Source organism: Callospermophilus lateralis, chromosome 1 (assembly GCF_048772815.1).
Source record: "Callospermophilus lateralis isolate mCalLat2 chromosome 1, mCalLat2.hap1, whole genome shotgun sequence".
Taxonomy (NCBI): Eukaryota; Metazoa; Chordata; class Mammalia; order Rodentia; family Sciuridae; genus Callospermophilus; species Callospermophilus lateralis.
In genome coordinates this window covers 194,502,461-194,528,057 of record NC_135305.1, presented here as the reverse complement: position 1 = coordinate 194,528,057, position 25,597 = coordinate 194,502,461, and the positions used below count along the sequence as shown (strand labels likewise).

The window sequence follows — 25,597 nt, the reverse complement described above, 5'->3', positions numbered from 1 at the left end:
CCCATTATGCATCAGCATCCACATATCAGAGAACATTCGGCATTTGGTTTTGGGGGATTGGCTTACTTCACTTAGCATTATATTCTCCACCTCCATCCATTTACCTGCAAATGCCATGGCTTTATTCTCTTTTAATGCTAGAAATGGAACCACCATTTGACCCAGCTATCTCACTCCTCAGTTTATACCCAAAGGACTTAAAAAGCATACTACAGGGAGGCAGCCACATCAATGTTTATAGCAGCACAATTCACAATAGCTAAACTGGAACCAACCTAGATGCCCTTCAGTAGATGAATGGATAAAGAAAATGTGGTATTTATACACAATGGAATATTACTCACCATTAAAAGAAATGGGAGTTTTTATTCAGGAGATGTTTCTATCATTTGAACACATCAGTTGATACTCTCTTGATGGACAATGGCATTTCACACAGCCTCACCTGTGGAATGTTGTTTGGGCATCTCAGTAGTCCCAGTATTTTGGAATCCTAAGCAGAGAGAGGCTGTCTGTGATAGCAGTGCCCAGGGAAGCTTACAATGCAGCAGGCCCACTTGAGCCACTTAATGCCCCTTTGCACTGTTCACGAGGCCCAGACTATTTATATGGATCTGATGACCAGAGCGTGTATTGCCCAATTCAGGACACTTTTAAAAGTGAAGTAGGTCCTATTCATTGTGAGAGCAAAATAACACACATCAATCAGGACTCCCCTGAGCAAACCAGCACCTCTAGTTTTGTATGGCTGTAAGTTTAACCCTTGCTCTTCCATTCTTGAAAGCACATCAAAGCAGGATTGGGAGCAACATTATGTGGGAATCATCTAAATATTTTCTACCTTACTTTGAAGAAGGAAGGGGGGTAGGAGTTACTTGAAAATTTCTGTATTTTAACCTGAAAAAAATAACAAGTTGCCTATAAAGCAAACAAGATTGGGTTCTGGCAAAATCTGACCCTTGTCTATACAGAATGTCCTGCCCAAAGCACTCTTCCATTACACCTGATCCTTGGGTGTGGGATACCAAGTCTTAGATCTCCATCACACTTTATTATTCATTTATGATTCTTAACCATTTAACCTCATATCATAGTTGTTTGCAGGTATCCCCCACTCCTTGAGCAGTGATGTGCTTCTTCTGAGCACTTGCTATTGAGGTGCCTCAATGGCTTACCCTGTTGGGTGCCGAGGTAGAACAAATGGCAGCAACTGTGGAGTTCCAAACCATTATCTGGAGGCACTTGCCTGCCTTCAGGTGCTTTCTCAGGTGTTGCCTAGCTGATGGAGAATTTATTGACAGGCAAACATCTCCCTGCCTTATTAAAGGACCATAAAGAAATATCAGGATGTTTTGAACAACCAATAAAAAAAAAGATGGAAAAAAAAAGAAATATCAGGAGAGAATGGGTGAGATGTTTGAAATTCTACATTCACTAGATGGGTCCAATTGGTCTTACGTGTTGGCTTCTTGAAGATATGCTCACTTCTTGCTAAAAGTAGGCCTGGGCTACTCCACGCATTAGTGGGTTAGAGACAGTGAATTAGCCACTGGTTGGGAGGGGAAACTAGAGGGATGATTCACCATTCTGGTCAGTCTTCTGATTACAGCAAGAAGACCAAGGGTATGTTAGTCCATTGGCTATCCTCCCAGTGACCTCTAAATGAGATTTTGAGACCTGATGGAGCCTTTCTTGATTCACCTAAAAAAGGAAAACCTAGCAACATAAACAATTCAAGTACAGCATTTCCTTCCACTGAAGATGAACTGGAATCAGCTACTCACAAGACTAGACACCATGGCAAAATGGCAGGGTGACTATGCGACTGCAGAACAACACCTACAAATGACAAAAGCAAGCTTCCAATCAGGAGTGGTGAGGTGAGGTTTTGCGAAAATCAGAAAAAGTTGCATGAAGGCAAAAGTGGTTGGAGAGTATTGAGAGTTAATTCTAGTAAAAGTAACACAACACTGAGCTTGGGGTCTGACTGTTATTTTGCTTTGACTTTTCCTTCCACTGTGGGAAGTTTAGGGGCAATTGTATAACATCCATTCAATACTGAGCGCACGTAGATCAATGTCCCAAGGGACGTGACTTTGAAATGTGGGGTTGAGAAGTTCAAAAAATAAATAAATAAATTGGGAACATAGTTTTATATAGAGGAATTCAAAATATAATGTTGAATTATATTCAGCTTTCTTCCCAGGTAAAAAATTCTAGCTTCCACCTCTAGTTATTGAGCGATGTTATATATATTGAGTGCTTTTGGTGTGCAGCACACTGTGAAATAGGTGCTGTTGATACTGATTTTTCTGGTGATAAAAGCTATTGAGTTCTAGAAAAATTTTAAATTTTTGATGGATAAGGCCTCTTATGTGTATACTGTTTAACTGAAAAGCATCATGGCTAGTAGATGCATGTTTAAAACTCTGGTGCCCGAGTCTCCTTCATCTCAAACCCTTGGGAGCCAGTCCCAGAGGCAGACTTTCTGGCAGGAGGATTGCTTGTGCTGACTCCATTCTTCCTGTAGTCAATGGGAAAGTGCTAAGAGTCAAAACTGACCATTCTATCCCAAGAGGCAGGTGGGATAATTTAGCTGACTCTGGTTTGTGCTTAAGAATTCATTCTTTTCAGAACCATTTAAAATTGTCTAGAGTGAAGCAGTTGAATTAGGATTTGGTTTGGGATTCCTTTCTTTGCTCATGCACTTCCTCAAATCCTTCACTAGATGGTGTTCCAAATCAATCCATAGTCTCTATCTCATTGCACTGGTTCAGGAGAAAGGTGGGAAAACACAAACCCAGCCCTCAGTAATCAACCTAAACTCCCTCCTCTGGTTTCAAGAATGACTGGACCTTTCACCACCATCTGATGAGCAATTAGGCCTGCATGTTGTTGAACTTTTTTTGGAGGCCATATTTGTAAATATTTGGGGGCGGTTCTGGCAGGAAGCACTTTGAAGCTGTAGAATGGTTCTGGGTGACTGATAGGAAGCTTTGCTAGACCCGTCATTAGTGGCCCCAATCATCTAGCTGGTGGTGAGCTTCAGGAACAAATTTATTTTAACTCCCTGGTGAAGACAGTCAGTCAAACCACAGGCCACAATTCTAACAGGAACTAGAATCAGGTTTGTAGAGAGCGGTGAACTGATGCATAATAGAAATTATTTACCAAATAAATAGGATAAATCGGTGCAAACAAATAAAACTTGCACTCATATTTAAATATTTGGTTCACATTCCCTTGGATATGATCATGACTGGAGCCTTCATTCCAAAGTAGATGACAATTTAATGTTTCTTTTAAAATACTGAAAAATTCATTTGGTTGAGAAAATTTATTGAACACTATCTTTTCAAAAGAAATTGGATTTGAGGATTTTGCACAGATGTCCAAAGAGATGTATGAGTTGATGTGAATTTATCCTTTACCCGAATTACTAAGTATGTGTGGTTTCAGACTCGATTTAAGTCCACATTTCTCTCACTCTTCCCTCTCCTCCCTGCTCTTTTATTCAGAGAGTCAAACACACCATCATTTTGACAGATATATAAGCAGTTGATTCATTATTGTCAATAGTCAAGGAGATTGAATTTTTTTTTTTCATGGTGCATTTGAGGTCTGGAGGCAGCTCTGTAGAAAGAACTTTCAGACAATTGGGGCTGGATGCAAAAATTCCCTGGGAGGGAACAATGACTTTTGCTTATCCTTAGGATCCTTTAGCTGTTAGCATAAACAGAATTGAGCCTGATTCTAATTCAGCTAATGATGTGCTTCACATGCAAGTCATTTATTTCAAGCCTGTGATGATGAAAATCATTAGAAGGGCAAAAAGAAAATCATAGGATCCTGAAAAGCACCAAGCTGTAGAGACACCCTTGTATGCATGGTACAAAAAGGGCCTGTGAGGATAAAGAATGCAAAATTCTTAGCCTAAATTGCATTCCTTCACTGAGGAATTTTTCAGTACTCTTCTGTCCTTTAATGCTTAAACTCATACTATTTCATTTTCATTCCCCTGCATTGCCGACCCCCAAGACCCACAAAAACACAATATTGAATTTAATAGAAAATGGTTTTGTACATATGGTAGCTGATTTTTGTTTGTTTTTGTTTGAGTTTTTTGTTTTTTTGTTTTTTTGCAATTATTTTAATGGCAGTTTTTTCCTTGGATCTCCAATTTCTATGTCATTTTTTATATGTTGGCGTTCCTAAGTGTAAGACTTCAGAGGCACTGGGGTTAGATGGGCAAAGTACAAAGTTGAAACAGCTGGAAACATCTCATAAGAAGTGTTTTCTCACCTGTCACTTTAATGCCCAATGAGATAGGCCCTGGTGCTATGTTCCTGCCCCCATGAAAATATTAATGGTGAGAGTATTAGGTCATTTCCCAGGTCTGTATTCCCTTTCCGGTATGTTCACTCAAGCACACAAGATTGTCACCTCAGAGGAATTTCACTCACACTAGAAATGATGCCTACTGTGAATAAAGTGAAATCTCTCAAGTTCACACCCAAATTTTACAGAAGAGTATTTCTACGTTGCTCTTGACACCGTGCAGAGGAGAGGTCTTCATGCCCATGTGGGTCTCTTCTGTGGTCACTGTGAGATTCAACACATGTCCCGTTCTCCCCGCTTGTGGACAGAGAAGGTGGGATGAAGTTGATAATGATATTGATCATAACTCTGGCCATAGAAAAAATGGAATGAATCAGGTAGGGGATGGTAGTATTTTAGGAAAGGGTGAATTCTAAGAGGAGATCTAAGAATGATAAATTTAACATGTTAAACCAGGCAGGAAAACATGTTGGAAAAATATACTTTTCTTTGGTGGCATATAGACTTGCCGAGAAAATATGAATGTGGTCATTTCAACACATGTCACTATGATCCATGTGCCAAAGATGGTAGATAGGAGCCACTGGGCTCCTGCTGTAGTTTGGATCTGAAATGTCCCCAAATGCTCACATCCAAGGCTTTGTGTCTAGTGCACACACTCATGGAAGCTGGTAGAAACGGAGGCCTTGTTGGAGGAACTTAGGTCATTGGGGGCATACCCTTGAAGAGAATATTAAGGGCATATTGGGACCCTGACCCTTTCTCTTTCTCTGCTTCCTGCCACCAGGAGGTGAATCTTCTAAGCACTCCTGCCATGACCTACTGCGCCTCCACTGAACCAAAGTAACAAGGCCAAGCAACATGGACTGAAACCTCTAAAATCATGAACTAAAATAAACCTTTTTTCCTTTTAAGTTGATTATCTCAGGCATTTTGTCAAAGCTTGGCTACATGGCTCCTGAACATATTAGACCCTAATTATTTATGAGAGAAGATTTAACAGGACATAAAGCAACATATTAAGATTCATTGCTTTTTGTAAGAAACTTTAAGCTCTCAGCCTGAGTTCAACAAATCACAAAATTGACTTTAATTTAGTTCAGCAGTCTCTTATATAGCGTATAGCACCAGGATTTTATTTTTCTTTTTTATCCCTCATCTGCACAGGACAGCTATAATGCAAGACTTTAGAAATTTCATGTATTGGCATGGTAATTATTTTCTCTCATTCAAAATATATCTCGCATTAAATATAAAGCATTCCCATGTCATGTCAATATATTTAGGGATCTAATTAATTGACATGTAAATTATGACATACATTAATATTTGTTCTTCATTACTGTAAGTTTGTCTTATCAAACCAACTGCTCAGCAAATGTTGACTTAAAGAATTCTCTGCTTGACCTCATTAACTTGATGTGCATTAACTAGGCCTTCATTGAGACTTCACTCTGAGTGGTGTGTGGCAGGACAAAGAAAAGTGAAGGGAATTGAAATTAATTGAGCTCTTACTGGCCCTTTGTATTTAATCTTAATTCATACAAAAACTTTATGAAGTAGGTTTTGCTATCTTTTTTTGTGTGGGAAAACCAAGGACTTATTCATGTCCTTCAGTGGTACTGGGTAGCTTTCAGTGGGTAGCTTTATAATTGTTTTAATGGTGGTACTGTTAAAACAATTGTAGAGCCAGGTGCAGTGGTGCACACCAGTAATCCCAGTGGCTCTGGAGTCTGAATCAGGAGCATTGACAGTTCAAAGCCAGCCTCAGCAGAAGCAAGGCACTAAGCATCTCAGTGAGACCCTGTCTCTAAATAAAATACAAAATAGGGCTGAGGATGTGGCTCAGTGGCCAAATGCCCTGAGTTCAATCCCCAGTCCCCCCCCCTCACCAAAAAATAAAATAATTGTAGAACATTCTTCTACATATTAGGCTTGTTTTATATCATTTTTTTTAATAGTAGTGGTCAGCCTGTTGCCTGCTTTTGTAAATGAAATTTAATTAGTACGTGGCAGTACTCACATGTTTTCTGTGGTCTATGTGTGGTTTTGACCTGAAAATTTGCAAGAGACTATATGGCCTATAAAGCCTAATTGTACTATCTGGCTCATTATGGACAAATGTTGCCAGTCTCTGTGTTAAACATTGATATCTATGGATAGGACTCAATCACATTTATGATGGCAGACACCATCAAATAATAGCTTAGAATCATCAAGTTGTTGCTTTGACTCTGCCTATGGAAATGCAAATTTGTGGCATTCCCAGGATTTGGAACAACAGTCTCATATGTCTAATGCAGAGAATATTTAATGAGAATCAAACTTCAAACAGAAGTTAAAATGGAACTTCAAATAGAACTTCAGATCTAGTTTGAGTCCTGTGAATTAAGTTTCACTTGGATAATTATATTACAGCAACAAGTAGGTTCTCATACCTCTAGCCAAATACCAGTGATTTACGACGAGGGTTTATTTCTTGATCACATCATGTCCTGTAGGTTAGTGACAGCTCTCTTCAGTTCCAGGCTGATGGAGGAACCTGGGGCATGCCAGCCTTGTGACAAAGAAGAAGCACAAAGAGGCAGGTAGAAACACACTTGGCTCTTAACATTTCAGCTCAGAAGTGGTCAGATGACAGGGGACTGGAGATGTGTACTTCTCCTCCAAGAGGCACTGAAGGTAAGGAGTGATGTGGTTTGGATCTAGGAGTATTCCCCCAAAAGCTCATGTGATAGGTGATAAAGCAATGTTCAGAGGTGGAGAAGTGGGTTCTGAGAGCCGTAACCTCATCAGTGAATTGATCCAATTGATGGATTAATAATTTGAATGGACTGCTGGGTGGCAACTCTAAGCATCCACGTGTAACTTGAGGAAATAGGTCTTTGGGGGGGACACTATTTGTCCCTGACTTCTCACTCCTCTGTTCTCTGGCTGCCATGAGCTGACCAGCTTTCCTCTATCATGCCTTTCCACCTTGATGTTCTATCTCACCTCAGGCCCAGAGCAATGGAGCTGGGCAGTCATAGACTGAACTTCTGGAACCATAGCCCAAAGAAACTTTCCTTCTCTAACTTGTTCTTGACAAGGGTTTTGTCATGGCAACACAAAGCTGACTAGTACCGTAATATATGAGCAAGAATACATATGCTTATAGCTAGGACACTTGAAAAACAGAGAACAGTAATAAAATGTACCACCGGCCAATGCAATTGGCCCTCCATGTGCCAAGTAGACCAGCATACTTCCTTTTGATCATCCACTTTAACATGCAGTTATTGCTTACAGTAAGAACCTCACTATTCTGCTCCTTGCCTAGGTGGGTCGTTGTCGGTTTGGTTCTAGCAACCCAGCCTTACCTAGTCTTCTACACATGTGTCTCCATTTTTCTTTCTGGGGTGAGTGCCTATAACTTGACAAATAATCAATGCCAAGGTAAATGCTGGTCTAGCCAACAGCTTTGGATTTACTTCCATCAATAGGCACACACTAGTCTGAGGCACTTTAGTTATTCCACATCTCTGCTTTCTATTTGCTGAGGTGATAAAATACAAAGTAAAAGCACTTAAAAAGCTGCCTTGTGATATAAATTTCAATTTCCTTTTTAAAGAAAGCCAACCCCTTTGTGAGCCGGAAGATGAAAGTTGCCTATTAAATGTGGATATTTCTGGCTATTCTGCCTGGGGTCAGTGAAGTAGAACAAGATATTAAAGATATGCTCCCAAACTGGGTCAAAACTGTGTTAAAAGATGAGAGGATTATTTCAGGGAGCCACACAATAATCCACTCGCACAGGTTGAAAAAAAATTTAATGTAGCATTTTTGGACTCAGAAATACTGTCTGAGGAGAGGGATTAGCCAGCCAGCGTAGCGCACAGTATCGCATGCAGGTTCCGTTTCTAGTGCTCCATTCAGCAGAACTCCATTATTTCAGAAGCTAAGCAATAGCAGGCCTCAAAAAGCAATTTCATCATTTTCTACCTGTCTCTGTACAAGCAAATAAAAAACAGAATCTGAAATTATTTCTCCCACTTAAAAGGATCAATGGGAAGAAAACCTTAAAAATTTGCTAAAATGCACGTGTTAAAGGACCTTAAAAATTAATAGGAAGGCTTAAGGTTATCTCACAGTGAATATTCTTTTGTTTTCTGGTATGATGTATTAGATTAATATGTATTAAACATGGAAAGCTTCCCCCAATAAACTCAGCAGCAAATTAGTAATGTCTGCCCCCCTCAGCACTAGCAGTTAATATTGTTCTGGGCATTCTGGACAATACCATGACCAGAAAAGACATGAAATTTAAAATATTTAAAAAGGAAAGGCTAAAATGTATTTACTTTAGACTATGTGATGATTATATATATCTTAGATATATATAATATATCTAATATATATCATATATCATATATATCATATATATATATGAAAGGTGATAAAGCAATATATATATATATATATATATATATATATATATACCTTAAAGGCATTAGATAAAAAGACTTTCAGAATTTACTTTGATAGATGTACAGATATGAATATCTAAAAAGAGTTTTTGTCTTTGTTTTACCCTTACATAAGGAGTAAGAAAGCAGGTACTAGGAAAATGAATTTACATCAGAAAGCAGCTCTTTAGTCAGAATTACTTTATCGTCATAAAAGCAAAGATACATTAAATAATGATAAGAGATAACTGAAATAAAGAACAGTACTTATAGAAGAAAACTATAAAACTTTAAAGGCCAAAACAATCCTTAGTGTAATAATAACAATTTCTATTTTATAAATTACTCCAAATGTAGCACCTTTTAGCAGCTCATTTTATTACACTCAGGAATTCGGAAAGAGCACTAAAGGAATGGGATATCTGGAGCCTCATCTGAGCCAAGAATGATTCAATGTCTAGGACTGGAATATTCTGGAACTTCTCACTCACAGGTTTGATCGTTGATGCTGGCCCTTGGGGCTCACTTGGGGCTGAGCACCTCCATGAGGCCTCTCTATGTGGCCAAGGATTCCTCAGAGCATGATGGGTGCAGGAGAGCAGGACTTGGGGGAAAGTCAGTGTCCCTGAGAACAGGTTGGACACTGGTCTGCTCCTCCTGGCCTCACCTGGGAGGCTACACAGCAGCACCTCCACGGCACACTACTGGTAACTAGACTGCCAGGAACACTGTCCCATTCAAGAAATTTCTTTGAGAGGAGTGCCAAAGGATTTTCAGTCGTACTTTTAAAATTCTACCGCATTTAGAAACAGGAAAACACATAATTTTAAGTGAAAAAAATTAATGTTCCCTAATTAATATATGAGCTTAATATAGCTTTAGTCATACTAAAGAGAGGATTTATTTTAACTTGTCAAAGGATTTTCAGAGATTATGTAGGAGACAAGGTTGATGATAGCAAAAATCTTTTAAGAAGGAATACTAAAATGAGTTCTCTTCTCATGCAATTTAGCATTATAAAACTATAAAATAGCTTGGGTAAGTCTGAAAATTGATTAATCCTACAGAATAGAAAGTTCAGGTCTGAGTATTTATAGGAATCACGTATGTTCCCAGTCACTGGGAAAAGGCAGCCTTACTCCATTAGTGGTACTGAGACCACTGGTTAAATGTTGGGTATTCGTTCTATCTCTAATTTATGAAAGGTACAAATAGAATGCTTGAAAGCATTTAAAGTGTCAAAATCAAATCAGAAAACAACTGCCATTTATTTCATCTTTGGTGAGGGTAGCACTGTAAAAAAACAGTGTTAGAATTCGTTGGATTATATGTATATTCATTCTATACACACACATACATGTAATTGATAGGTTTGGTTACATCAATGTTAAAACTACACGAAATAACTAAAAACAAAGATAACAGAACATCATAAGTTACGACATGTAAAACGGACAGAGAGTCAATATTCTTGATAGTAAAGAGTTCTATATTAGTAAGAAAAAAAAATTGATCACCCAAAACAGAAATGGGTAAAGGCCATGAACAGGTAATTAACAAAAAGAGAAACATTTAGATGGCCAGTGGATAACTTGAAACCCTGCAGAAACATGGGGAGAGTAAGAATGCAGGAGTGGAATGAGGACTACCTGTGAGAAGCAGAGAAGTCCTTTGGCAGGTGATAATGCTTTGTTGTGTAACTGCACTAGGAACACATTGGGGGTTCAATTCTGTGAAAGTGATTTGTTATCTTCATCGCTATACTTGAACATGACTCTCAAGGAAAAGAATGTTGCTTTTAGCAAATCATTGTGGTTCTCTGTGATCTTTCTCAACAGCTTCTCCAATTTGGAAAAGAATTTCAGACTCCAAGACCCACCTCCTCTGCTTAGACTTGTCATGTAGGAAAAATTCTATTTGGTAACATCTTGAGGGCTACATTTCAGGTATTCCACAATGAAAATGTAAAAATAATAATATATCCCCATTTCTAGTTCATACTTTTTCTTTTTAAATACCAAAGGCCTTTAATGCTAAACAAAATTTTACATAGAACTTTAATATACATAAAACAGGTAAAGTGGAGCTGGGAAGGCTCCTGCCTGCTTTTGCCTCCTTTTTGCCTTTTGTGGTGGTAGCTCTTTTGTACCCCTCATTAGCCTGGAACCCCCAGAATGGAACGGGACCACAGTGACTTTGAGGAAAGAGCCATTTGCAGTCATAAGCACATAGGTGAAGCGTGTGGAGGAAGCTCTATAAGACTATGTAATTCACTTTCGTTACTTCTCTCAAAATGTGCAAACCTAAAGCATTTCATTACCTAAGTGAGCTGGATTGTTGTTAAAGACTATTGATTAATATTCGCAACATTAATTGTAAGGATCTTTTATAAAGACTTATAAAGATTTTAAGATTTTAACAGTTTCTTCATATTTTTATGAGCAGTAGAGAAAAAATACTATTTTAAAATATGCTCCTGGTAACTTTCTTTGCTTCAATAGCAAAAGCATAGTACATAAAACCTGTGACTTTAAAAGTTCAGGTTTGCCTCTGAGGTGGAAACCCTGGAATGCTTTGGGATGCACTGAAGCTGAATAAAAGAAGTGCAGTGAGCTGTATGAAAACAACTTATAAATAGAGATGCAAAGAAAAGCCATGGGGTGAGCTGGGAGTACTTCCTGTGTGTCCCACTGACTCTGTAGTGGATAATACACACCTGTATTCAATTGGACAAAAATAAGTGAAAAAGACAACTCAGATTTCAGTTTACTCCTGGAGCAAATACTCAGAGAGGGAGAAAAAAAAACAAAAAACAACTATGAACAAGGAGGTAGGTGCTCAGGTTCAGGGGGTTGAGCAGGAAGGAGGATGCAGACCAGTGGATACTGACATCCCAATGAGGCACGATTTGAATGTTGTGGCACCCTGCATGTGGCCATATCCCTCAGGTACTTCCTTTTCACCTCTGGCCTTATGAAACCCCAGAATATAGTTGAAAAACCAATAATTCTACAACTCAGGAAGCTAATTCACCCAATCCTAATATGTAGGTTTAGTACCTTAGAATTATTAGTGTGCCCATGCCAAGAGAGCCTTCCACATTGGTGCCTGTGCTGCTAGGTAGGGTTTTTTTTGCATTTTCACCCCAAAGAGCCTCTTTGGTTCTTGGATGCAATCAATCAATACACAGAATTTCAGATGCTAAAGGCCCAGTGCAAAATATTGTAGAGGAGTAAGTTTCTCAGGAAAAATGACCTTGAGATAAACTGTGGAATTAGAGCAATTAGCATTTTTGCCCTTATTAGAATGGTTTGGGGGTATTCTTCATCTCACTGAATGTGCAGGAAGGTTTGAATGCACATCCATGTTAGTAAAACTTTAGGAATCTGACCCACTTATTGTAGTAAGCAGCCATGCTGGGATGAAAACACCATCTCCCTGCTGAAATGACCAGATAAAGTGTTCCAAAACACTGGACCACTACCCATAAGACCTAGAGAGACACCTGGGACTATACCCATATTTTGCTCGCCAGTAGATTGGTACTTGTTGAATATGTTAAACAACATGAATATGGGAATCAACATGAAAATCCTTTTAAGCTCTTAGATCCCATTTACTTTGCTGTCCCATCTTTTTTGTTATCTACTAAGGGCTAAAGCAAGCTTACCAAATCATGACCCTGGCTTGTCAATGGAGATCCTGAAAAGAGGTTCTCAACAGGGATACTCTTGGTCAGGTTTATTTTAAGCCTGGTGAGGTGTTTAATATCCTTGATCCAGGAACACTAAATGCAAGTAGCACCCCAGAGTCATTGCAACAATCCAGAATTTTTCCAAATGCCCCCAGGGAACTGGTATCACCTTTGGCTGAATGCTGCTGCACAACTCCTCATTTTAGGAAGTGAAATAGGGCTCTCTCAACATGAGCTACAATTTGGGTTTTGGCCCACAACAATTACTCAGGAGCTATTAGCTCTGATGGCTGTGGGGACACAACTGAGTATTAAGCTTTTGCTTTATAGAGTGTGTAAAATGTTTATTGTGTCCATTCTTCAGCTAAAGCTTTCAGTTCAGTTTGGTTTGTTTTTATGACTGTTCATTTCAGCTGCCTTGAATATATGACTGACATTAGGTTTATTAGAATTGCTGTCACCGTCATTTCTATGTTGTAAACACCAAATGGGAAGCTAACTGTGTTCTTCAGACTTTTTGAGACTCTAAACTCTGTATTTGTGGCTTTCCCCATTTGTATTACAGAGCATGCATGAATAGGTCGTTCTTTTAAATTGAGGCATTGTTATTTTGTGCATGTCTGATTTTTCAGATGTACTCTGGAAGAAAATAAGGGTAAAAATTCATATTTGAAAAAGGCATGTCCAGTCAAAATATAGCTTATTTCTTCCTGTTCTGCCAAGCTGAAATGATCTCTTAGATACATATGATTTCATGGGCTATAGACCATCAATTTTGCATAATTTAAGCTTGAGAGACTTATACTGATACATTTCACCTCTGAATTATGGAGAGGGGATATCAGGGGACATGAGTAAGAGTTGTGCAAAGGAGTCAGACAACAGTCAGACAGGTGACAAATGGCAGAACATATATGAAAGAGGAAATTTTAGTCTTCTTCAAGTGATCAAAACAAAGAGGCTCATTGTTTCCTTGGCCATGGATAAGTGTGTTGAACACTTTCACAGGTTTTATGATTAACAAAAAAGTTGACTAACAACTTCTTTGAAGGTTACTGGCATTGTTTTTTGTTTTTTTTAATTCATATGAACAATCTGAGATTGTCAATCACCTCTCTGCTCTCTCAAAATTGCTTTTTGTATCCAGAACACCTCTCACCTCCCACCCCACCAGTGCCTCTCCCAAGTTCCAATTAAAGGACTTTTTTTTCTCCAGTATTTCCTCAACTCACAACATGATAAAGACCACTTGAGTTACTTTATAAAACTATACATACCACTAGGTCTATCCCATCAAAATTCAAATTCAGGTGCTCTGATTGGGTCCCAGATCCAGGTGATTCCAGTCTTCAGGTACATGTGGGAAACACAATACTGTTTTTCTACCTTCCTTTGATAAAAATATAAATAGGAGGACAACACAAGGTGACTGCACAATTCTGGAGATAAGCACTGGAATTTTGAGGATATGGCTTTTTCATGTGTCCAAAGATGTAACGTTTTTACTTATAAAATATTACTGTATCCTGACAACTTATGCAACAGATATAAATTTCTAGAATACAGTAAAAACCGATCCCTGTCCCAATAAATTTCAATGGTATGGTCAAAAACTGCCAAGATTATCAATGACTATCTTACTTTTTAAAGGGAAAAGTTTATTTTGTGAATGTTGGAAGAAAACATTGGAATTCGAATAGAAGATTAATGTCATAGTACAAGATTTAATGTCGAGGTGCAATATTTAATTTCTAAAACTGCTAGCTCAACTTCTCTTACAAGTGTTTAAATATAGTTTAGATGCTTTGGGAGAAAGAATAAATTGCAAGTGATGTTTTTCATAATACTTTAAAATGCTCCACCTCAAGAATAATGAAGTAGTGTAATAATAGAACAGGTATAAATATAAATTTATTAAAAATAAATTCATTTTAAGAAATATTCATAATAAATAATATTAATTAAATTAATTAATTAATTAATATTAATTCCTATTATTTAGTGCTTAAAAGATGCCACACTCTGCCCTCCATATGTTTATGTACATTGTTTCACTTAGTCCACTTAACAGTTCTACAAGAGATTATCAGTTTATTTTTCTCTCTTTTTTTCTTTTTTGGTACTAGGAATTGAACCCCAGAACACTTCACCACGGGGAGCCACATTCCCAGCCCTTTTTAAATATTTTATTACTTTATTTAGAGACAGGTTACTGCTGAGTTCTTAATATGATTCTCAGAAGGGTTAAATATTTGCCCAAAGTCACATAGAATTTCTGGAATTGGGCCTGAGTCAGTCTAAAACTAGTCTACCTGTCTGTGGCCAGTTGAAATCATACAGCCTATCATCTTTCACAGTTTTGAGAGTGAAAAGGAATGCTATTGATAATTACAGAAAAGCAGGTATAGGCTGGGTTTGTACTAAGCAAACTGTCTATGTGGTCACTCTGGTTTGAACACAGCTAGTTTGTTTACCCATCAGGCAAAGTAAGTGTGAGAGGTAGTGGGATAGGGACACATAAAATCATCTCCCAGCTTTTAAAAATGGTTCCAAAATACAGAAGGAAAGCTGCAAAATGAAACATGATGAAATTATTCTAACCAAATAACCACAACTTGAATGAAATCTTCTATAATTAATCTTCTATTCAAATTCCAGGTTTTCTTCCAACATTACATATTCTGTAATTTTATATATATGGTGGGTACATTTAAATGTTTTATCTCATTTGTGGTACATGCCCCCAAATCCTTGAACCCCAAAGCCTTTCCATTATTCCACTGTGTGTAGAAAAGCTTCAAGTGTCACATCCTGATAACTCCATCATTGGCACCTAAGTCGATGTGACTCTTCTTGCTTCCAGACTTACAGAGAAGTTAAGTGACTTGCTTAGGGACATGTAATTAGTGGTAGAAACAGAAGAAAACATCCCAGTTCAGAATTCCACCTCCTTCTTAGAGTTTCTGCTGTAGGTTCTTCTTGAATAAGGATGTCAATCTTCACTGCATGCTGCCTTTGGTCCACTGGGTACACTCCTCACCTCGGGCATCGCATGCCATCTGTAGTCAGCAGAAAGGTAGAGAGGTGCTGTACTCTTGTTACCATCTCTTGCCTACAGTTAAGGAAATGGAGGTGCTGGGAGCTCTACCTGTCATGTAGCTACATGTCCTCACAGAGCCTCATCTCTATTTAAAGTTAATTCATGCATTCATTTTAAAATTCCCATGCAGGTCGAGTTCACCTTTTATGGTACACAGTAGTATGGGTTTTGCCCATTGCAAAATGTTAGCCACTGGTAAGATATTAAAATTTTCTCTGTGGGTTATAAAGAAAAATAAAGACCCAGCTTTTAAAAGAATTTGTAGTTCCATAGTCTGTATATATCCACCATTGTAATATCATATGGAACAATTCTTTCACCTGTAGAATTCCCTAGGGCTGCCTCCTCAACCTCTCTGCTCACCCTGTGCTCCTAACAATCACTTATCTGTTCTCCATCCCTATGGTTTGCTTTTTCCAGAATGTCACAAACAATAATCTAAGAAGGTTAAATTGTACAGTTTTTTTTTTTTTAACACAGAGAAAGGGGAGAATCAGCTTTCTGTTCTCACTAATCAAGTTGTTTCAACAGAAGACAGGATTCTATTTCCCATTCCAAAAGGAAAATATGTAACTTGATGAAGTGACAGCAAAATAGGATCATTTTACCTAAGACTAAAATAAGTAAGAAAATAAAAAAGCACCAAACAGAGAGATTTTGATGGTACCTGGACATAAACTAAGAAGGTGGCAAATTCTCTTAAGGAACGTAGATATATTAACACTCATTCTGGCGATGTTAGTGTCTTCCACAGTGGGGTGGAAATTATCAGTGAGATCACACGTAACCAAAATCTCTGCAGTTAAGAGTTATGGGCAAAAGCAAGCTTCATTGGGAGGGTAAAGGCCTGGTATGGAGGTTGTCTTGTTTGGAGAAAGAGACAAATTATTCAGACCAGTTTGGAAACACAAAGGAAAACTTCTTTAAATTGTGAGCTAGGATTTTTTTTTTTTTTTTTTTAGATATATCAGGTGAGATATTCCATTTATATAAGACAAAAATGTAATCACTTTTTCTGTTGCACTATGTTAGGTTTAGATCATCAGGAAATGCTTTATCTTAATAACTATTCATTTGGTACCAACTTCCCTGGGTCACATGGAGTTTTCAAGCTGGAAGATATCCAGGTGTATATATTTACCTGGATTAAAAACTCATTTCAACTCTACATGTTGTGAGTTGTGTAAAGGAAAGGAAAACCCAGTTTATATTTACAACGAGAAGAAATCCAAATATCTAATTAAAATATGAAATATTCATTAGGTTTTAGGAAGTTCTTATATGCAGCACATTGTTGAGTTTTTCAATCAGAAACAAATTAGATCTGGTGTTTTGTTTTTTTTTTTCATTTCAATTGAAGCTAAAAGGCAAACAGAGATGTAAATATCCATGTTTCATGTTTTGTAATCCAGTGTGTATGTTCTGATCTTCAAACTCACTGACTCATGAAAGGGCAACCATAATGCTTTATTTATGGAGACAGAGAAATTAGTAAACAAATAATGGGACTACACACTTTAACACATGGCTAATTTTCCATGTGTGCAAATGGGGCCCTCAGGCTGAGTCATCTCTCTAGGTTTGCTTATCTCAGATGGTTGACTGACCTTCAGCTGGTGAGGACTATGATTCCTGTCTTCTTAGAACACTTAGTTTTTATATATCATAATGTAGTTTTTCTTTTTTTTTAGACCAGAGAGATGATAAATGATGGTCCAAAACTAAATTTACCTTATGTCCTTATTTATTTATCCATAGCCTAGGAATGTGGAATGGGCTTTATGTTTTTGAATGATTTCAAAATAACCAAAACAGTATAATATTTTATGACATGTAAAAATTGTAAGATACTAAATTTCTGTGTCCCTAAATAAAGTTTTATTAGAACACAGTCATGTTCATTTGCTTATATTTTGTCTATGACTACTTTCATCCCATGATGGCATAGTTGAGTATTTGCCACTGAAATTGCTTCGATTGCAAGGCCTAAAATATTTACTATCTGGCCCTTTAAAGGAAGTAATTCTAGATAATCTGCTTTTGATATGTACAAGAAAATCTTTGGAAAAAATTTAATTGCAATAAAATTTTTGTACTTCACTCTTTAGTTCATTAGTCTGTCTGCTTGTCCCATGCAATATCCACAGGATTTACAAATTACTATGTATTTAGCCTTCCACCCTTCAAATAATTTTGACTACCTTGGAGGAAATGGAATGTAAGTTGATAAAATTGAAATTGAGAAGAAAGCCCTAAAATCTAGAGTTTGAGGAACATATATTTGCCATGGCTTAGAGGAGGATTTAGCAAAACTTAAGTTGCTTTGGGTTTATTACAGGTTCTGAGTAGTCTTGCCATCCTGGTGTATAGTAGAAGTCTATGTAGTCTTTGTCCTTCCTATTTGCTGCCAAAGGATCATTTCTTTTAATTATAGGGTTTGTTCTTGTAGCCAACCTGGGTGATGTTCTACCCCATATTTTATAACTGAAAATTTTGACTATTTTACCCATATAGCAATTGATAGGAAAACATTGTATTGCAATCCTACATTCTAGGATATTTTAACCATTTATTATTATGATCTCTGGACCCCACTTTGAAGAACTGATTTAGAGTTTTCAAGATTGGGACCATGGTTTCAATGAAATGCATTGAAATGTAACTGAAGCAAAGCCAATATCTGGCAATTGGGAAATGTTTAGGTCAATTATAGCACAATGATATAGTGGAATACAAAATCACCATTCAAAATAGTGTGGAGACCATGCCAGTAAGCAGAAATAAGTCTGCAAAATGACATCCAATGTCATGGTTAAAATAGTATGCCCACGGAGACAAGAGAGTTCAAATAGAGCAGTACTCTTCCTACTGTGGTTATAGCCCCTCACAGATTCATGAGCTGCTCAATTACCAATCAGTAAGAAAAGCAGAGACACCCAGAGATACCATTCAGGAGTTTTTTTTATGGCAACTTAACAAATTAGCTTTAGTGTTGGACTTAAAAATATAAACCAAAATTAGGCTTGTATTTTTGTATCTTTTTATTTATTTTTCCAGTAATATACAACAGTCACTAATATGGCATTATGTAAAAATGTGTATGTGTAACCGATGTGATTCTGCAATCTGTATTTGGGGTAAAAATGGGAGTTCATAACCCACTTGAATCTAACGTATGAAATATGATATATCAAGAGCTCTGTAATGTTTTGAACAACCAATAAAAAATGTTTATTATATTTTACCAAAGTCTTAAATCTATAATGCATTGAAAAAAAATAAAATAAAACTGAACCCTTTCCCACAGACAGTTTGAGACATACTTTGTCTAGTGAAAAAAAATATGTTCTTGTTAATATTAAGTGTGGAACACATTTTTCAAAAGAAATGGCATTTTATGGATATTACTATTTTATTTTAATCCAAGGCTGGGATGTTGCCTGGTCAGTTGCTTATCAAATTTCTGTACTTGGCCAGAGAGAGAGAGGAGTGTCATTTTATTTTATTTCCCCTTGAGTTTAAGTAACATTTAAATATCAAATGCTATCATGTGCTGCAGCAGTATGACAACAGAATTCTGTTTAAATGACTGAATCATTGCTCGAACATAATTTAAGGGGGGAGAAAACAGAAGTTCTACAGAAACGTGTAGATTGAGTAGCTGTGCAACCAAATAGAAATGTCAGGATCTTCCTCAAGATTCAGAGTCCAGTGCACTGAGGCACAAGCACAGAAAGTGATTTACAATTTGAAGGAAAACCAGAAGTAAAATAATTGAGAGCTGGAAAGCAATCTCACTGCTGCCAAATTGCTTTCCGCCATGCATGCTCCATTTAGGGGTGATATTTGGATACTTACATTTAGTTTGTGCATATTTTCTTTCCCTTGTGAATATTCCATCCTGTCAGATTAGGACTGCTTCTTTGCTGTGATCAGCAAAAGGGAATATCCAAATTACCCAACCTTGGACTATGCCTGCAGCTTTATAAATAGAAAATGGTTGATTTTTTTTTTTTAAGTGCAAAGGTGATAAGCTGGCTGTTAATGAGAATATTCTTGGTCCCTAAATTGCAAAAACATGGATTCCTTTCAGATAAGCTTTAAGTTGAATTTATGGGAATAAGACACACAAAAAACAACTGCAAATTGTAAAGGATTGGTAAACTATTTGTTAAAAATAACAATAATTCCCTACTACCACAGCAATAATAATTTGTGAGAGAGATTTAATGAGTATCAGCCTTGGGGTTGCTTATGGCCTTCTTTCCCATGAAGTATTCATAGAAAAAGGAGACCTTCCCTGTTTATCTAACAGCAACTACCTCTAGGAATTGATCTTATGGTTCATGGATACATTGATAAAAATGTCTGTTGGACTGTCAGGCCCTTGCTTAATTGGTTCTCTGAATCACATAGATGATTAGTCATCTCTTTATAATCTTTGGAAAGCCAGTGACCAAATTTGACGTAAAAGTTTGGTTCTTATTCCATGTCTTTTGCCCACAGAACACACTTCTGAATTGAACATTCAGAATATCTTTGCATTAAAACATCCAAAGTGTCCTCTTATTGTTATCTTTTTTGCTTACTTTAAAAAATATTTCTGATTTGCTTTCAAAAAAAATGCAAACCCGACAGATTCCTATTGATAATTGCTTCATTTGTGCCTCGGACACATTATAAACTGGACTCAAAATCCTAATGCTCTCTAAAGGTAAGGCATAAAATACCCCCTTTTCTGGAGAAAAATAGAGGTACTGAAAAGTAAACAGGAATAAAAACTATGCAAATAAGGCCTAAGCCAAGAATAGATCTGTTTTGATATTGGCTGTATGTCAAAGCTGGTTATTCCCTGGATAACTAGAGAATGATGGAGATGTATCTGAAGGGAATTTTTACTTAAAAAATTCATAGAATCACAAGTTCTAGGTTCTAAAATTAATAGCCTGTGGCTCTCTTGGATAGACATTTGGCTCTTGTGAGCCAGGTCTTCCTAATATTGATTAGCACTGAAACTATCAGTTTTTTTCCAGCTAGGTTCAGTTTATATTCCTTAGGACAGAGACCATTTATTTGAATTAAATTAAATGTGCTTTTGTCATGAGTGTAAGCTGGACTGTGGTTCTGTGTTGTCCTGTGACAAAGCAGGAGATTTTAAGAGTGATGGATGATACTTTTGAAGTTTATATGACCCGTGAGCATGCATGCACATATTCACATATACACGCATTTACACACATGTATATCAGAAGCCCTCATACTTAAGGTGATGAGGATGAATCACTTAAGCAGATAATCCTAATCCTTCAAAAATGTGAAGCATCCAAGCATACACAACTTAAATATTTTTATCTTATTTGCATTTTACATTTAAATATTTTTTTCCTTGTATGTCTGTACACATTTATTTCCCCATCTTTTGATGGAAAGGTTTCCCCCACCCAACAAATGAGTATTTCCAAAGCTTTTTCAAAGCAAGTAAGATTCTTCCTGAGTAGAGGGCTGGAGATTAGGCCTGCTCTCCGTTATTTAAATCAGGCTCTAAGAGAATCATCTGTCAAATCCTGCTTGAGTATCTTTAGATATAATGAGTTCCCAGACACCTACGTAGCAATCTGAGTGCAGAATCAGTCCAGATTCTCAAGATTTTGTGTTAACAGCTTTACAGTTCTCTTTCTACATCTACCTTGATGGCACCTCTACCTAGTCTTTCCAAAAGATGTAACTTAGTCTTTTTAGAAACTACTCTGTTTGGATACTTGCTTTCATGGGCTTACATACATATTTTTTTTAATTTTCTATGTCTAATAACAAACAATACTTGCATAAACAGTTTAGGGAGAAAATGTGCCTTATAATGCATTTATGAATCCAAGAGGATATGGGTAAGCATAGTAGAGAGTTTCCTACCAGCTTCCTGCTTTCAGTGTTCACTGAATGCTTGTCACTAAGTTTTGCAAAGAGAATGAGGGCTGTTGTTTAATTAGTCCTGTTTTTCCAATCTCTAGAAAGCTCAAAATAAAATATGTGACCCATTTCCAGGAACTTATAGACCCTGATGGTCATTATTTCACTGTTTTACCCTTAGATTTCATCTTCTTTTTCTGTTTTTTTTTTTTTAACACCCATGCATTTTCTTTTTGTCTTGTTATATTCTAAGAAAAACTGCCAATCTTTTAATGCCAAGGTGATTTTGCTGACGGTGTTGGTTGTTGTCAACATGGTGCAGTCTATGTTTTGAAAGATTTAGGTTCTAAAATTAGCATGTCTGGAAAACAAACAAACAAAAAAAAACTGCTTAAATTACCCTTGAACCTCCCTTGAGAAGGATCTGTGGCTAAGCTCAACACATCATATCTCCAGGGGTCCAAACACCTGCTTTTTCCATCACCTTTGGGAAAGATGGATTGGATTGTGTTGAGTGTCAGATGAAGTAGACTGGCCTTGCCTTCAGGGACATAGCTGCCAAAAAACATAGGTATGTTCAAAATGTAGAGTGTCAAGGGTGGGTCACCCTATGAGAAAGGCTCACGAGAGCTGACATTTATGCCCATACCTAAGGAGTTTAAAGCCCATTCTGCCTGGTATTATTTCTAAATGCATTCCTTGCTTTTGGGCGAGCTACAAGTCTTTGTACTAAGACAAGGACAGAATTTCATGAAGTTCCCCTCCCACATATTCACAGAGGGCATGCTCAAAAGTTTTGAAAGAGATAAAATAAAGGCGAATGAAAAAACTTTTATGTATGTTTTCAAGTCCATAAGGATGCATTCTTAATTTTTTTTATTGTGGTGTTTAAAAAATTAACTTCACTATTTTAAACTTGACAACCGACCTCTTGTGTGGGCACATTACTGCTTTGAGAGATTGATTTTCCCGTGTGATTCTTAACTTGGATTAACTTCTTCAAACATTAAACTTTTTTTTTAAAAAAAGTGTGCATTTGAATTATCACTTCTCAAGTCAGCTTCAAATTCTTATCCTTAAAATACGAGTTTCCTAATTGTATTACCACCTTTACCCTTAATAAAAGACAGCATTTGTATTTTATATATGCAAGGATAATATCAAGCTTTCATTTCCTTCCATGACTTTTTATTTAGCAAATATTTTTAGAGCACAATAATTGACAAAAAAAGTACAGTTTCCTGTTTATAACCTAATAACTATTAGTCTTTAAAATAGAATTACACATAATACCTATATTGTTTTTCCTTGATAGACACTGTAAAGTGGTTTTGTTTGTTTTTGTCTATGATTAATTTATTTCATTCAAGGTACTTTAACTAGAGGATTTTTTTTTTTTTTTTTTTTTACTGAGGATTGATTCCAAGGGCTCTTTATCACTGAGCTATATCCCCAGCCCATTTTATGTTTTATTTTGAGACAGGGTCTCACTAAGTTTCTTAGGGCCTCGCTAAGTTTCTGAGGCTCACCTCAAACTTGCAATCCTCCTGCCTCAGCCTCCCAAGTTGCCGGGATTATAGGAACTGGAGTACTTTCTACTTTAGACATATTTGGGAATATAACATTTGGTGCTTTTGAAATGGTGACCTCTGTGGACATAGAAATTGATTTTTAGGAGGCAGTATTGCAAAATGATTTAGGTGTTGAGTCTGAGCTTGCAGTGAGACTGCCTGGGACCTGAGCTATTTGTTTAACCTCCATGTGCCTAAGTTTCCTCATCTGTAAATGTAATTAGTAATATTTAATTCAGGGGGTTATTATGAAGATCAAATGAAATAAGAAGTCTAGCGTACTCATCAGTATTCATATACTATTAGTTCTCAATGAATTATTGTAACGTTGGCCTTGAGAGTAGGTTCCCCACCAGCAGTTGGCTAATGAAAATGTAGTTGAAATGCTTTGGTGTTCTGGTTGTTCACCTCCTTCCTTCTCTCCCCTTGCAGGTGGCCCCAGCCATTAAGGAGAGGATGATGAAGAAGGGAAGCCTCATGCTGGGCTACCAGCCCCACCGGGGGAAGGTCAACTTCTTCCGCCAGGTGGTGATCAGCCCTCAAGTGAGCCGGGAGGACATGGACTTCCTCCTGGATGAGATAGACCTCCTGGGTAGAGACATGTAGCTGTGGCTTTTGGTCCCCCAGAGACACGGATCCTGTCCTGGGGAGGGCATCTGGAGACATGTAGTAAATCATAATACTTCTGATGGGAAATGGGACAGTCCAGACACAACAAAACCAAAATGCTAAGCAAATGGTATTAGGGATTCTTGCTGTCTGGGAACTACTGTTGGTATAAAGGAGGAATTTTTTTTTTTTTTTTCAAAGATGTCTCTGGACACAGCCTTATAGAGAGGTCAGTAAATACCATGTGGATCCTGTGTTCTAAACTTATATCACTAAAAGAACATATAAATTAATAGTTTAAGGCAGGGTTCTCAAGGTGCGGTCCCTGTTCTAGCCACATCAGCATCACTGGGGAACTTATTAATATTTAGATTCTCAAGCCTCACCCCAGACCAACTAAATCAGAAATTCGGTGGGGAAGCGGGGGCGGGGGAATGCAGCACCCAGTATTCTGTGTTTTAACAAGCCTCCCAGGTGATTCTGGTGCATAGTAAAATCTGAACACACTGGTTTAGAAAACGCCTTTTATTGATTGAATAACTAGTGTTTTGCCAGCAAGACGATATCTAATATCTTAGTAGCCCCTGAGCTACTCTTTGAAAATACTGCTGTGGCATTTTAGTATGGTTTTGTTAAGGGTATCAGAAGCATGTCAAAGTTTTTTTTTTTTTTTTTTTTTTTTTGAAGACTATACAAAATATTCATCTTATAAAAATATATGCTTTTATGCAAGCTAAATTTTTATTTTCAAAAGCTAAAATTAACCATTGTCTGTTCTAAGTACCTACATTAGAGATTAGGATAAAAACTAAATACTTTGCAGTGTGATCTTTCCATCGAGGAGCAATAGTTTTAATTCACTTCCAAAAATCGGTCACATCATGAGCTGGGGAGGAACACTTCATACGTATGTTTGTGTGGGTCTCTTTTATCTGTAGGGGCCCATTTCTTGTCTTGCTCTCTGCCTTGTAAGAATAATGAGAATGAAGTCCAGGGTTGAATGACATTCCCTTTCCCAAGCTTTGAAATGTCAGTGTAGACTATTACATGGCTTATAGTGGGCAGAGAATCTGGGAATCAGAGTTCTTTCAATGGAAATACCTCCTCCATTTTTCCTGGAAGTGGATGGTAGTCTGGTCCTAGATTCCTAGCAGACTTTCATGTGACCAAGATGTGGACAATATTTGAAGATGTGGGTACAGAGTTAAAGTTCTGCTTTGGAAGGTGAATGAAGAGTTTTCAAGGGTTAGACTTAGCACATACAGTAACCTTCCTATACTTCATCTTTAGCTCATGTCATTTAAATTTTGAGCAGATGTTTAGTGTTTTGTTTTTATTGCACATTATTATTTTAGTGTGCATGTTTTCTCAATATATTCTTTAGCCAATATATTTAATTTTTTTCTGTGCTGGGGATCAAGCCCAGGGCCTTCTGCATGCTAAGCATCTTTTAATCAAAGAATATTTTAATTTTTGTTTTCTGAATTACTTCACATTCTGTGGTGATAGTTCTATGTGTGTGTATGTATTTTGAATTTCTTGTTGCCTTTTTTGGTTAATATCTACACAAAATGGTCCTAAAATTGATGCTTACAATAATTTGGATTTCATGAAATAAAGAGCAATATTAGTGTCACTCACCTTGCTTTTCCTGTCATCTCCTCTTCACCAGATTATAACAATACATTTTTAGAAGGGAACTGGATTAAGTGGCAATTTAGTTAAACAATTGAGGAAATAGGAAGCTGGCCATTTTTCAGTTAATGTCTTGAATAAAATGGAAAGAGTGGTTGTAGTTCAGTGTGGGTTTGTGCCTTGTGTCGTCTGTCTTCTCCTCGGCAATGGGAAACCACAGCCACAGCTCAACTCCTGCTGTGCTTCTTCTGAGAAGTGGCAATTCCTTCATCAATGGAAAAACAACTGCTAACAGGTA

The 25,597-nt window shown here is 37.2% G+C and overlaps 1 protein-coding gene across 7 annotated transcripts in view; it reads left to right on the top strand.

The window, feature by feature from the left end:
* Positions 1–25,304, top strand: part of Gadl1 (glutamate decarboxylase like 1) — a 455,087-nt gene extending 429,783 nt beyond the window's left edge. For all 7 annotated transcript variants that reach the window (XM_076868723.1, XM_076868717.1, XM_076868711.1 and 4 more), the window contains one exon: positions 23,488–25,304. In XM_076868723.1, coding sequence (XP_076724838.1) covers positions 23,488–23,661 — 174 coding nt within the window. In that variant the 3' untranslated portion in view covers positions 23,662–25,304. The remainder of the gene's footprint in view (positions 1–23,487) is intronic.
* Positions 25,305–25,597: the final 293 nt, after the last annotated feature.